At 41.9% G+C, this 15,728-nt stretch overlaps 1 protein-coding gene across 19 annotated transcripts in view; it reads right to left on the bottom strand.

Moving 5' to 3' along the window:
- GRB10 (growth factor receptor bound protein 10) overlaps window positions 1–15,728 on the bottom strand; it is a 228,294-nt gene that overhangs the window by 60,121 nt on the left and 152,445 nt on the right. For all 19 annotated transcript variants that reach the window (XM_053260436.1, XM_053260443.1, XM_053260434.1 and 16 more), the window contains one exon: window positions 7,629–7,785. In XM_053260436.1, coding sequence (XP_053116411.1) covers window positions 7,629–7,785 — 157 coding nt within the window. The remainder of the gene's footprint in view (window positions 1–7,628; window positions 7,786–15,728) is intronic.

Raw genomic sequence — 15,728 nt, 5'->3', positions numbered from 1 at the left:
GTGGCAGTTGTAGCCAGATATATCTATATCTATATCTGGCTACAACTGCCACCAGACCATCCAGAAGCAAAGCTGGATCCTGAAGGAACACCCGCAGGGTATATAAATTTTATTATTTAGCACATTTAGATACATAGAACATAAGAACATAAGAAAAGCCCTGCTGGATCAGGCCCAAGGCCCATCTAGTCCAGCATCCTGTTTCACACAGTGGCCCACCAGATGCCACTGGAAGCCACAGACAGGAGTTGAGGGCGTGCCCTCTCTCCTGCCATTACTCCCCTGCAACTGGTACTCAGAGGCATCCTGCCTTTGAGGCTGGAGGTGGCCCACAGCCCTCCGACTAGTAGCCATTGATAGATCTCTCCTCCATGAAGTCACCCAAACCCCTCTTAAAGCCATCCAGGTTGTTGGCTGTCACCACATCCTGTGGCAGAGAATTCCACAAGTGGATCACGCGCTGTGTGAAAAAGTACTTCTGTTTGTTGGTCCTAGACCTCCTGGCAATCAATTTCATGGAGTGACCCCTGGTTCTAGTGTTGTGTGAGAGGGAAAAGAATTTCTCCCTCTCCACTTTCTCCACACCATGCATGATTTTATAGACCTCTATCATGTCTCCCCGCAGTTGTCTTTTTTTCTAAACTAAAAAGCCCCAGGTGTTGTAGTCTTGCCTCATAAGAAAGGTGCTCTAGGCCCCTGATCATCTTGGTTGCCCTCTTCTGTAACTTCTTCAGTTCAACAATGTCCTTTTTAAGATGGGAAATATTCCCATAGGAAGCTGCAGTACAGAGTCAAATCCTTGATCCATTTAGCTCATTACTACTATGACTAGCAGCAGTTCTCCGGGGTTTCACACAGGCCCATCTGGAGAGTTTTTAGCTTTTTAGTTCTTAGCTTTTTACTAATAACTTTTAATTTTAAACTTTTTAAAATGGTAATTTTAAATGTTGTCTTAGTTTGGTCTTTTAACTTGTTTAATAATATTTATTAATTTTTTACTTTGTATTTTGTTCATTTAATAATGTGAGCTGCGCTGAGCAGTAGTGTACTGGAGGGGCGGGGTATAAATATTTTAATAATATTAACAGCAAGGTCAGGGACTGAACCTGGAACTTTCTGCATGCAAAACTGATGCTCTTCCACAGAGCTATGGTTTTCCCCTGAAGGGGCTAACGCATCAGATGTTGCCTAAACTTTCTTGAAACAAGCAGATCTTGCCAGTCACACACCTTGGTCACATCCTAACTAGTCTACTGCAACCTGCTATATGCAGGCTGCCTTTGTAGAGTGTTCAGAAAATATGAATGGTGCAGAATGCTGATGCCAGGCCGCCGTGTGCACATGACTCATGCAGCTCTGTTATGGTTTGATTGGCAGTGGCTGCTAGTTTGTTTCTGAGCCCAAGTCAAAGTGCTAGTTATATCTTTTAAAGCCCTAAATTGGGATCAGGGTATATAAAAGGATTCCCTACTCACACATGATTTTGCCCACCTATTAAAATCTGCCCACCTGTGGATCTGCTCCACAGTCCATCACCATTTGTAATGCAATTGCCCTCTGTTGCTGTTTGATGGTATACTTTCTCAAAACCTGAGATTCTATTTTGTTATCATGGTAGTTAGTTATCATATCCTCTAACTCTTTTTAAAGCTTTTTAGCTATCACCAAATCCTGTAACAGCCAATGCCATAAATTAATTATGCATTGCATGAAGGGTTTTCTTTTGTCTGTCCCAGGTCTATTGTCAGTCACTTTTACTGGGGAGCAGCAAGTTTTAGTGTTATAACAGAGGGAGAACAACTCTATCCACCCTCTCCACAGCATTGTACAAGAGGTTACATTAGGCAACAGCAATTGTGAAGGCCCATTTACACTTCCAGCTCCTCCTTCCATTTTGCAGTCCTCATTGATTTCATGTAACGAATTAGAATGATGCATAAGAGCTCTAAAAAACCAACCTTTGGTCAAGCAGTAATCACAATGGTCTGAAGCTCAAAATCAGTCTGTCACCCACAAGGGATGCTCATTGTCTTTGATAGCTATTCCATTCAGTCAAGGAATCAGAAAGACTTCATAGAGCAGCCAACACTGGCACTGAGCCAGTTCAAATGCACAATGGCCCTATCGTGAGATCAGGGCAGGTATGTGCTGAGAATGCACCTGCCCTTATGTCACTAAAAGACATCTCAACACGCTGTCAGGATGTCCTTTAATGACATGAGAGGAGCAATAATCCAAATCACTCCCAAACACCTATTTAAATGCTTCAAACACCTATTTAAATGCCCCACACATGATTAAAGGACTCCCTGACAATTCCTCAGGATGTCCTTTAGTGACATCAGGGCGGGTACACCCTTGGCACGTCCCCACCCTGAACATGTGTGCCAGCAGACTCTTGTCCAAACTGGCTCACTACTGAGTTAAATTGTATCAATTCATATCCACCCATTTTTGTCCAAACAGACATTTTTGTCCAAATATCTTGCAACAACTTGCCTGTAAACCAGGCTAGGACAAATTTTCTTTCTATCTAGGAGCTGACCCCAAAACTAGGAGCCAGCCAGACAATGGACTCTTGACAACATTACTGGACTTAGTGACGGACATTGAGGCGGCAGGAGATAAATAGGCTTCTCCTTATCCCCTTTACAAGTAACATATGGAGAACAAAAACAGGGCTGCCTGGGGTAAATTGAGATTTTAGTAAATAACTCTACCTCTGACTATATTAGTCTAGGTGCCATGGCACCTGAGATTTGTCAAGCCCTGGCGTAAGCAATTAAATGCTGAACCTCAGTAACAAGTCACTGCAGAAATACACAAAAGCAGCGACAAGCAGGAAGTTCAAGAAGTCCATTATTTTAGTTCAAAATTTTGTGAAGAAAAATTTGGTGCCTGAAAAATTTACTCTTGGATAGGGTCAGATAAACATTATTTGGCAGTGGGAGCTTGGCCAAGTGGAAAGTCCACGGGAAATGGGAGGCTCACCCACTGCTGAATCAGTTGCCTCCTAGAGGAAAGCCAAGTTTCCGATGGTCAAAGGAAATGTTGATGTGCCAAGCTCATTCAAGGCTATAAGAACCTCCCTGCCTAGTCATAAAAGCTTCAAATCATCATCAGCCTTAGGAACTCTCTTTAAGTATGTTGATTGGCAACAATACTGTCCTGTTGTGGTCATCAACTGAATGGACACTGGGGTCCCCATCTTTTCCAGCCCCTGGCACCCGAGCAGGGGACTGAACCTCCAAGCTTTTCCTGCAATTAGGTTTGCACCAAGTCCAAAACCATATAAAAGATTCAGTCCCTCTTTGGACAATTTATTTATTTTATTAGATTTGATTCCTATATCACCCTTCTTAAAGTGGCTCAGAAGCTCTGGTCAGGACACAGTTTGTGGTTGGTTGGGAACTCTCAGTACTAGGCTTCTATGAGACTTAACTTGTGTTTTGACTGGCTAAGAAACCCAGCATTCCCTGAGCAGAAAACCCAGAAAGAACTCTTTTGAGATTGAATCCTTCCAACGTGGGCATGCCACGTCATTCCAATAACCTCCATTTCTGTTTTCATAAGCCTAGTCTCTCACTCTGTTGCTTCTATAAGAGTACTCTAATGCCAATATTCCCTGTGTCTGGAGTGCAATCTTTTGTTATTTCACACTTGCAAATTAGCTTCAGAACTAAATCCTCAAATTCAAGCAAAAGCAAAGTCACAGATCAAGATAGCCAACATGAGTCTGTACAACTGTGGTAACACAGAGCAGAGAATGTGTTCCTCCCTCCTCTTATCCTCACAAGAATCTTTTTGAGGTAGACAAAGCCAAGTGACCATGAGTGACCAAAGGGCATCTGATAAGTTACAGAGCTGAAGAGGGATATGACCCAGGCTCTTTTTGTTCCTAATTCAGTATTCTATCCCTTAAATCATACAGCCGGTAATAGTAACGACTAATATTTCTTCTACGTATCTACGTATCTTCACTAACAAAACCTAAATTTTGTCACCAAAATGAGCTTTCTAATGCATTTGTTCATGAGTTACCACATATCCCCATTCATATATCAGCCATCTTGGAAAATGGTGGCTACAAAATTATGCAGCAGAATAGGTATGTCTACCCAAGATAAATGTGTTCCTACATGGACCTGAAACGCTTCTAAACTTCAAGATTCCCTGCACATCTCATCCCCCCACCCGGATCAATAACAGATCGTGGACTAGATTATATCTGGGCATGCAGAGTATTCATGCTAAGGATAATTCTTCATATTAGGTTTTTTTGATACAGAAGTGTTCCTACAAGTTTAGGAAAGGTTAATGCATGTTACAGCTGCCAAGATGCACATGCACGCACACACACACACAGACCAAGGATACCAGCTCTGCTTATCAAATCTCAAGTCTTCTCTCAGGAAGAAGGGAGGCATATTAACCAAAATAGTAAAGCAGCTTGCATGAACACTTCAAAATAAATCATTTTGCTAGCCATGCCTCAGTGAACCAGTTCACTGATCTGTAAACTTTAAAACAAAATAACAACAATAAAAAGAAATCTCATGCCTCCATCACCAAAGGTGAACATAGAAAGGCTCAGCTAATTAACAGCTTAATCCTAAACTCATTCACATGGTTGCCAAGAATCACTGAGTTCAGTACGAACATATTCCCTACTAAATTGGTTACCAGTCTTAACGCCTCTAAACAGGGAGTCACAATGATCAAATGGGTGGAACAAATAAAAATGGATTGCCAACGTAAAAGGCAGATTTTGCATCACATTCATAGAACCTTTCCTGTGCCAGCCATATCCAAAAGTACTGGCTGCCGCTCAGAGTAACTATGAAACGTATAGTGTTCATCCCTATAACTAAATGGACTGGCGCAGAGGTAACACTGGCTCCTCTCAACAAACTGGGGGACACATGTTCTCCCTCATAGTCCCTTCTAGGAGCAGATTCCCCTCTTCCATGTCATAAGCATCCTTATGCTTGGCAAACCTGCTGGAAGCCAAAGGGCCAAATGTTCATCTTCTTAATTTGTGAATAGTCATGACATCTTGCAGACACCTAGGAGACAAGCCTCCTAGGGGCCAGTTGGCTGAATGTTTGTCTGGGAGATAAGATATGAATTTGAAGAGTGACAAAGACTTATCTTTTCTGGCCATGGCAGACGTGCCTCTTAAAGCATATTGGAAAGCAACATGTGAAGCAGTTCTCCTGAAGAATGACTGCAGGAGGGAAACAGCTAGACACACAAGTCATTTACTCCTACATTCTATCTTCCTTTTATTACAAATGACAGCTGATATAGCATAGCAGCTAAGTGACTTTGCTCGTGAACCAGAAGTCCCTATTTCAAAACTTGTCTTTAGGTTAACCTCACCAGGTGGTCTTAAGCAAGCCATATCTCTCAGCATCAGCCCTCTGCTACAATATGGAAACACCACTTTATGGGTGGTGCAATATGGAAATTGCTACAATATGGAGCCACATAAGGTCGCGATTATAAGAGCTCATTTTTATAAGAATTATTGAGACAAATACATATAAACTGCTTTGTACACTCTATGTATTTATTTATTTAACATATTTTTATACCGCCCAAAACTCACATCTCTGGGCAGTTTACAACAAAATAAAAACAGAAAATAAAACAATTAATATGCCTTTGGTGGAATATTTAATCACACATTCAGTTTAAATCAGTGAGAACTGCCACAGATATTTGGTACTGACAATCATGGAACCAATAAATGATCATTTCCCACCCCCACAAGGAAATTTTTACTGGTACTACAGCTCTCATTTACACATTATATGACTCTTGGATCTGCATTGCCTTTTTTGCCATCAAAATCGATTTCTCCTAAATTCAAGATGCAGTTGAAATAAAATACTGACTGATAAGTATATTGCTCCTTTCCCATCATTGTTAATTACCAAGTTATTTGTGTGTAAACAGAAGCTTTTGATTTCCTAATCAGCCTCCTGCCCAATTCATTCAGAGATGTCACACAGCAAAGTTTGACAGCACAATTAGTCACCATGGAAGCTATTGTGATGTCACAGACACTGAATTGTGGCATCACTGAATGAAACTGGCAGGAGAAGGATGTTGGGCACAAAGAAGAAAAGCCTCTGTTTACACAATACCTTCGTAATCTCGGATGGGAAAGGGCCTAGAGAAAGAGGTTCTAGAATTTAAAATGAACATCAGGAAAGAAAACATTGATAGGAATATAATATAGCAGATTCAAAAGTTAGTTGGATACAGAACACAACTGCTGCACTGCTTTTTGTATTGATACATATATACACATCCCTACAAGTGTCTTGACAACATTTATTTTGCACTGGTCGCCTATTTCTTTCAAAGTCCAACCAGATCAGAAGAATTTTTAACTTGCATGAATTTGCAAGATTTAAGTATATAAATTCTGCTACGTCCAACTGATTTTTACTTAATGATGTTCATTTAGGATACCAAAATTATAGAAAATGGTAAAAGTTCTGTATCAAACGGTCCTGATTTCTAAAATATATATTTTTATTACACTAACAAAGATATCAAGACATCTGCTAACACCCTGCCTACTTTCCCCCTTGTCTTATCACAGCTTCCCCTCGCCACTTTAGTAGCATTCATACAAAATAAATTCACTATTAATGTTTAAAAATCCCATATTAGAGGCCATATTCTGTAACCTTTAAAATGTTTTCAGAGTAAAAGGCTGAAGTTGTATTGTGCACTAACCATTAACTTTGAAAGAATATAAGGAAGAGACACATCAAGCAGTAGCAAGATATTTGCAGGTATAAGTCATTATACCAATTCCCCACGGTTCTACCTCTTGCCAACTGTAACCATGGCATTTTAATTTCAATCAGGTGTAAGAGCTGCTGCCTAGGAAAGAGAGATGGCAAGGTTTGTGCAAAAATTGCCCATGATGCAGAGTGAAGTGGTGTTGCCATTTTTACCTCCTGGAAACAAAGGAAGCACATCCCTCATCCATATCATGCTTTTCTTAAGGAGATGGTAATGATGCAATATACTTGGGCTTATCAGCTAGTGTTCAGCTAAGCTGATGAGGAAGCCAATTCTTTGCTAGGAGTTCAACTCAACTTGTATCAACAACATAGTACATGTTACAGTGAATGTCTGAAATCTGATCAATAGCAATATTTATGTGAATTTTTATCAATTCCAGGTTATTTTTGTGCACCTCTCCCAAAATTCACACACACAATCAGTGAATATTGTCACTTCAGTGTGTCTGACAGCATTTACTTTGCTGTATGTCCAAAAAAGACAAGACATAGATACCAGTTTTCAGGCACTCACAACAGTCACATGGAATGGACATGAATGTCAAGGTGCCCTTGATTTTGGACATCTTCTGTTACATATAATTATAAGCATCAAACTTTGCCCTTCCCTTTACTTAAAACAGTTCAAATAGCATCCAAATAGTTGCACTGAATCATTTAAGTTACTTTCCCCCCTTTTTCTTACAGACAAAAATTCATAATTTTATTCATAACAGATCACCTGGAAGAAGCGGGTCCATGATAGTTATTGCATATTAAATGTTCAAATTTGAACAGGTTCCATTTCAGAAGGCTCCCTACCTAATCCTAGAAGAGGGTGATGCTCCACTAGAGTCCAGCTGTTGTCATCCACACAATGACTTTTGTAAACGAGAAGCTGGCAGAGGTCCCTGGCTGTCATATCTGCTAGGATCTCGACCACTTTGCATGTCCCATCTTCACTAAAGACTTTAACATCCTGCAACAAAAAGGACAACTTTACAGATCACCAGCCTTATAATCCTCCCCACCCAACATTAATAAAGAAACTGGATATTTACTACACGTGATTAGGGCTGTCTACATGAAGACAATTAAATTCTGCACCAGAATCAGCTGAATTCCTTAACTGGTATAAGTTATACAAAATTAGCAACTTTTGAGATAATGCCAAAGGGTAAGAAATTAGGCAGGACTGATACCCCACTCCCAACCACTAGAAGTCTTATTCAGACACTCCTCTTAACTTCTCAGGTTACAGAGGGTATTGCCCACACAAATATTTTTACAGCCGTAAGGGCTAGAAACATGATGTGTCTTCAAAAGCCAAGATTCTCAGGAAGCTGAATGTCTGTGCTCTTTACACCAACATTTCTGCATCTCTTCTGTGTGCCCACAGAATCATTGTGCTATATACAGCCCCACAGATTATTCTCCACAGCCCTTAGTTACCAAGGCTTCCAGCATATAGTTTATTTTGCAAAATTGTTGCTTTTGACCACCAGGAAGACCAGACAGGACTTATGCAGCCATATAAAAAAGCATGAAAAGGAAAAAGTACTTTAGTAGTAGCACAAACTACAGCTAACACTCGGGCATTAGAAACATTTGGGGAGGGGGGAAGGAATTAATCTAACAGCCTTCAGTGTGGAGCCTTTTGCCTTTCATTATCTCATAGCAAAACCCAGCTAAAGATTTATCTATTGCAAATATAGCCCTTGTCTGTCACTAACTTTTGACTGCTTCACTTTTGGGTGTTCCACTTGAAGCTTAAAAATCAAAAGATCAGTTAGTATTATTCACACTTCCTAGTGCAGCCCCTCCCCCCCATCCAATGTTATCTTGCAATTAAACATGGATAGTCTGTATACTTCTGATATTAACAAGAGGGGATTATGGTCAGAAAGCTCTCCATGACCCTAATAAACGAGGTAGATGTGTCCCTGTTCTGGCCTTAAAACAGTATTCTCACTGCAAAAACAGATTCCCATAGGATCAAATGCACAGCGCCAAGATTTAACCCCATGTTAACCTCATATTAAAAAGGCACATTTTACTTTCCAGCAAGATAGGGCAATTATTTCAGCAGAAAAGGAATGGCGGTAATGTGATGGGGGTGGGGGGGAGAGAGAAGAGAAAAGGAAAGGAATCTTACCTCAACAGCATGTAAGAGGCAGCAGTCAGAAGAACAAGATGGCATTTTAAAATATAGATCTACCCTCTCTTGAGAGAGTTTGTTCTATGCCTCTTCCAATCCTTTGCAACTCCAAGCTGCAACGCCTGGGTTGCTCTGCTGTTTCAGTGGATCACTGTACCTGACCCAGCCACCCAGCTCCTGTTGTGTGCGCACCGTTTTCTGGGGAAGGCAGAGAACTCTCCCAGAGCTTCACTCAAAGGGTTACACACAATCTTTTAGGTAGTGAATCAAACCACACGGTGCAGACCAATCCTAGCCCTCCCTGTGACTGATGTAATCATTTCCCACACAACTCACAGACTTCCAAATTATGCCCCCCAGGAAGATTTTTTTAAAAAATTGCTTTATGACCACCCACATGCGTTAAAAACACACGCTCACACAAAGCACACCCGCTCAGAAAGCACTCTCTAGTACTGAAAAGTTCAAAAGGAAAACGGGGAGAAGAGAGAGAGAAATCCCACAGCCCAAACCAGGCACACTCCTTAGATTGCCGGTTTCTTTGCCAAATCTCTCTCAATAGCCCACCTCACGGAAGCGGCTGATGTCATCTCGTAGCAACTTAAGCACTTGAACTTCTTCGAAGCTCGCTGCTGCTGCCGCCGCCGCCGCCGCCGCCGCCACTTCCTTCCCTCTGGCAGGCTTGCCCCCTCCCCCCATTGCTCCCTTTAAGTTTAGCGCTGGCTTTTGAGGGCTTAGGAGCTCGCATTAAAACAGACCGGTAATTTCAGTAAGTGCGACTACGAGCGGAAAAGGGCCGGCTCTTGTGCTGCAGTTAAGAACCCGACACCCCATATTGCCCATGAGGTGCAGCCGCTGCACTAATCTAAGGTCCCCAGTCACTTCTTCCCCCGTCTACGCTCTTCTCCTCGCCCCACAGCTACGTACCCGCACAGAGGCACGGACACGGATAGGGAGGAGTTAAAACTCAAAGGGGAGCAAAAAAAAAGTGACTCGAAACTGGTGCATTCAGGAAATGGCTTCTTTTGACAGCAGAGATGAGCCAGCTCTTTCAGAAGTAGACAGGAGAGGGGAAATCCTTGCTGTAGCTCTCTGGAAGGTGTGCGGTCCACACAATGCCCCAGCGGCACACAAACTCCTGCTCAACTAGGCGCAAGCAAGCCACGGAAAACCTAGTCTGGAGACAAACGTGTCTTTTATTTTATTGCCGCCTCGTTTTATGTATCCCTAGGCAAGTACTTTTCATTACGTCAGGGATAGCCAACTTCTGCATTCTCGGGGGCGGCGGGAAGCGCTCCATTTGCTAACTGTTAGTCCAGATGCTAGAATAATCCAGCTCCATCTCATACCGCCAGCTCCTTTAGTGACATCAGCGTCTCGTCTCCCTCACAGGTATGAAGCACGTGTGTCCGGATGATATGAGGTCACTGGTGTGGGTGGGGCTGAGGAACAAGTGTGTGTTTCTTGAAAGAGCCATTCCAGAGACAGAGCTTAGCAGGCAGCAGTACTTTCTTTTCAGCTGTATATGAAATGCACACAAAGGTGCATCTGTTATGTATTTTTAAGACTTTGTGCAAAATAAAGCCATACTTCCCAATGACTTATAGATACCAAATTTTGCACACACACAATCCTGTCACTGAAGTTAGCTGGATGCACTACTAATACCCAAATGTGCTTGGGGACATATTTAAATAATGGGGCCCCCCCAGAAATTCTGAAATAATAATTACATTTTAAGCACAGAGGTACTGATTGTGGGGGGTTAAGACCTGAGAGATGGTTTAGATCTGCCCATTCTGGCACATAGCTTGGGAGTGTTCCTGGTACATAGGTACATAGCTTGGGAGTGTTCCTGGATTCAAAGCGCTCTCTGGTTTCTCCAGAAGTGGCCAGGAGTGCTTTTTATCAGCTTCAGCTGATATGCCAGCTACACCCATTTCTGCAGGTAAATAACCTTAATACATATGCTGGTGACCTCCGGGCTTGACTACATGAAGCTGCCTTTGTATGTAGTTCAGAAACTACAACTGGTACAGAATGCAGCAGTCAGGTTGGTCTTTGAGACAACACGAAGGGACCATATAACACTGATTCTGAAAGAACTGCACTGGCTGCCTATATATTTCTGAGCAAAATACAAAGTGCTGGTCATTAACTATAAAGCCCTTTAACGGCTTAGGTCCAGGGTATTTAAGAGACCACCTTCTTTGTGAACCCTGCCGCCTTTTAATAAAGATAAGACGGGGGTACTTATTGTGTGGAGTTGGAACTCGGGAGACAATTTTGATCGGCCCATTCTGGATGGGGTCACACTTCCTCAGAAGGAACAGGTACACAGCCTGAGAGCTTCTGGATCCACACCTCTCCCTGGTATCCCAGGGTGAAGCGGTGGCCAGAGGTGCTTTCTATCAGTTTCGGCTGATACACCAGCTGCATCCATTTCTCAAGATGAACGATCTCGGAACAGTGGTACATATGCTGGTAACCTCCAGACTTGACTAATGCAACACACTCGATGTAGAGCTGCCTTTGTACGTGTCCCAGAAACTGCAGTTGGTACAGAATGAGACAGCCAAGTCAGTCTCTGAGTCATCTCCAAGAGACCATATTACTCCTATGTTGAAAGAGCTACACTGGCTACTGATAAGTTTCTGGGCAAAATACAAGGTGCTTGTTATAACCTATAAACCCCTAAACAGCTTAGGCCCTAGGTATTTAAGAGAGTCTTCTTTTGCCATGAACCCCATTGTCCATTGAGATCATCTGGTGTAGTGGTCCATCCAGCTGGCTGGCGAGCCAGCGTGGGCTAGTGGTTAGAGTGCTGGACTAGGACTGGGGAGACCCGAGTTCAAATCCCCATTCAGCCATGAAATTAGCTGGGTGACTCTGGGCCAGTCACTTCTCTCTCAGCCTAAACTACTTCACAGGGTTGTTGTGAAAGAGAAACTCAAGTATGTAGTACTCTGGGCTCCTTGGAGGAAGAGCCGGATATAAATATAATAATAATAATAATAATAATAATAATAAATAATAATAATAATTTGTAGCTGCCACCAGCCTATCTGGTGGCAACGCAGGGAAAGGCCTTCTCTGTTGCTACCCTGAGACTCTGGAAAGCACTCTCTGTTGAGATAAGAACCACACCATCTCTGACAACCTTTTAAAAGTTCCTAATATGACTTGTCTTTTCACCCAAGTTTTATAATCTAACCATGGTTTTAAATTGTTTTAAGGTTTTTACTGTTGTGATACCACCCCGAGACAGAAGTTTGGGGCAGTATACAAGTTTGATAAATATTAAGATCATCTGAGAAGGTCCAGTTATGGTTGCAGACTTCTGGGGGTGACTTGAAGCTGGGCCTTCTCTGCGGTTGCCCCAGGGCTATGGAATGCATTCCCTGTCAAAACAAGAGCTCAATCTCTTACTGCTTTTAAAACGATCCTTAAGACACAAATGATTTCTCAGACTTTTAATTAAAATTTTAAACTGTTTAATTGTTTTTATCCTGTGAAATTATTTTGTTTTTATATTGCAATTTGAATTGTGTATACCACCTAGAGATGTATATATAAGGCAAAATATAAATATGATAAATAAAAATTTAACCACTATTGTTTTCAATATATTCTTAACACTCAATAATCAAATTGATAATTCCAAAACACCATAATGCCCAAGAAAATCAGATGTTTCTCAGATTCAAATTTACCACACACACACACACACACACACACCATATTGCATATACCATACAATGTATAACGTTTGAAGTTGAAATCCTACAAATTCCAAACTGTCCTTTTACTTCCCTTTTGCAAGCACATTAATAACAAATTATATTACATATATTTAATTTCTTGAACTTTCCTAGAAGTATAATCTACGCAAAACAACTTTGCCTGGTCAATGATGGACCTCGCCTACTAGTTGATTATAATTTCACTAGTAAAGAAAAGAAGTGAGGTTTTCTACCATACTTTAATTAAGATATGGTAATGGCCATCAAGGGTCAGATGAAATTGACTCAGCCTACTAGTTGCTCATCCCTAAAGGTAAAGTTGTGCCCTTGAGTTGGTGTCGACTCCCAGCGGCCACAAAGCCATGTGGTTTTATTTGGTAGAATACAGGAGGGGTTTACCGTTGCCATCTCCCACACAGTATGACATGCCTTTCAGCACCTTCCTGCCCGATATAGGTGTTTCCCATGTTCTGGGAAACATACCAGTGGGGATTCAAACCAGCAACCTCTTGCTCACTAGGCAGGTCATTTCCCCACTCCACCATTAGGTGGCTACTGCTCATCCCTAGTACTCTTAAGTAATACTATTTGGGATGCTTGCAATGCAGTATATAAATCTGAATGCTTCACATACATCTAATAATCCTAATAAAACAGCCCTGTATGGTCAGTCAGCATTAGCTTCTCTATAGTACAGTTGCTAGACAGTAGTAACAGCTAGTCCAAGATGACCTAGTGAGTTCACATCGGAGACAAGATTTGAATCAGAGGCTCCCAGGCTCACACCCTTGGCCAGTAGAGAACACGTTCTTTAGGCCTCATGGAATAGCAGGCCTTTATATAGTGCTTCTAGAGTGTGTTCCAGTTGTTTCACATACATTAATCCTATTCAGACATTAAGTTGTACGTGCACACAGATGTCTGTACATATGCACATTTTTAATGTGAATTAATGTACATGTGTTCACTTTAAAAGTGAACTTGGGTCTAGGTCCCTTCAAATGTAGATTAGAGATAGGAAATTTACTACTGAATGTTCACTGAATGCAAGACATGTGTGTGTACACTGAACAGATTGTATGTGCATTGAACATGTGAACAAAGTCCTAGACATACATTTACACTGAACACATACAATGCAGTTCTATTTAGACATTACAGTTTTGTAATGTGTCTGTTTTGTATGTGACTGTACAAAGGTTCACAGTTTTGTATATAATTGTACACAAGTTCATTTAAAAAGAGAACCTGGGTACAGGTCTCTGAAATGTATGATACAGAAAGGAAGTGTTCTGTTGTGCATGCATTCAACATAACGTATAAATAATCGATCTGTGCACGCATACACTGTAGACAGATTATATATGTACAGAACATAACATGTGAAGAGGGTTTCTGTGTACTTAGGGCTGGTTAGAGTGCTGGACTAGGACCGGGGAGACCCGAGTTCAAATCCCCATTCAGCCATGAAACTAGCTGGGTGACTCTGGGCCAGTCACTTCTCTCTCAGCCTAACCTACTTCACAGGGTTGTTGTGAAAGAGAAACTCAAGTATGTAGTACACCGCTCTGGGCTCCTTGGAGGAAGAGCGGGATATAAATGTAATAACAACAACAACAACAACAACAACAACAACAAGAAGGTAGGCAAGAAAGTATTATTATCTGAGCATTATATGTCCATATTACAAGGATGAGGGAGTGGCACCAAAGCAAATGAGTGTGGCTTGTCCGCAGCACTCAGCAAATTCATGGCTGAGTAGAAATCTAAACAGAGGGTTTCTTGCTATGCACCTCAGTCACTACACTGCACTAGCTGTAGGAGCCCATTTCTAAACTGAAAACAGTAGTATTTTCCTACAAAATTGCTCTGCCAAAATCAAGTGTGGCTTAAGAAGATAAGCGTTGAAATATGAGTGTCAAATCATTACATTTCTATTCCTGACCATGTCAAATATAGGCCCCAGATTTGCATTTTGAATAAGACTGTTTAATATTTAGAAGCTCCATTGCCCTGCAGAGCACCTGCTATTGTACCATGCATCAAGTTACACAACTAAGGAACTCTTATATGGTTTGTCCAATGGCTACACTTTTTCTTGGCCCAATATTATCCTCTACTATGCCAAATCCAGATGCAGCAGTCTGGGGGGAAACATAGAAACTACAAAAGGATCATAATTGTATCACTCTTAACAAGTGCTGCCAGTCTAGAGATGAAAGATGCAGAATCTCTCTACTGAACCATATCAGAAGGACCCAAAGCTATTTAAACTGTACACAACATTTTCATGACTGCACTCACACAGGCATCTCTCCACACTCCATCTCCCTAATGCCAGACACAAACATCTGGTAAAATATAGACATTTTGATCATTCTCCAGTTCATCTTGGGAATTGTAACTTCAATATTGGTAATGGTACTGTACTATTCTCAAACTTTCCTTACTGACTTCTTCCAATTTCATGACCTTTCCCTCTTCCCACCCCAATTTTCCTGACATGACCATCTATTCAGAAGTGCAAACTTTTGAGAAATTGCCTCTTTATTTCATTCTCACTTTTCTGCAAAGCATCTGACAAATTTTTAAAACATACCATAAGGCTGATAAAATAACAGAAATACTATTGGCAGTCATAGCAATTAGGGATGTGCATGGAACCACAGAGGCGTGGTCCAGCATTGGGGGGAGTGTGGCTTTAAGGGCGGGGGGGGTAGTACCTACCCCCCGCCCCCGCCACTCTTCTCCCTCCGGCACTGGACTTTGCTAAAATGTTTTTGGGGCAGCAGAGTTCCTTCCTGCCACCCCGCCCCCGTCATTGTCTGCAGGGTTTGCAAGCAGTATAAGCTGGCGCCACACATGCGCCCGTTGAGGTGCGATGCGTGGCGCAGCTTCTACTGCTTGCAAACTCTGCAGACAACGACGGGGGCAGGGGCGGCAGGAAGGAACTATGCTGCCCCAAAAACATTTTAGCAAAGTCCAGCGCCGGAGGAGGAAGAGCGGCGGGGGCGGGGGGTA

The sequence above is a fragment of the Hemicordylus capensis genome, chromosome 6 (assembly GCF_027244095.1).
Source record: "Hemicordylus capensis ecotype Gifberg chromosome 6, rHemCap1.1.pri, whole genome shotgun sequence".
NCBI lineage: Eukaryota > Metazoa > Chordata > Lepidosauria > Squamata > Cordylidae > Hemicordylus > Hemicordylus capensis.
The sequence above is the reverse complement of the archived record's forward strand: the minus strand, read 5'-3'. Positions and strand labels throughout refer to the sequence as shown.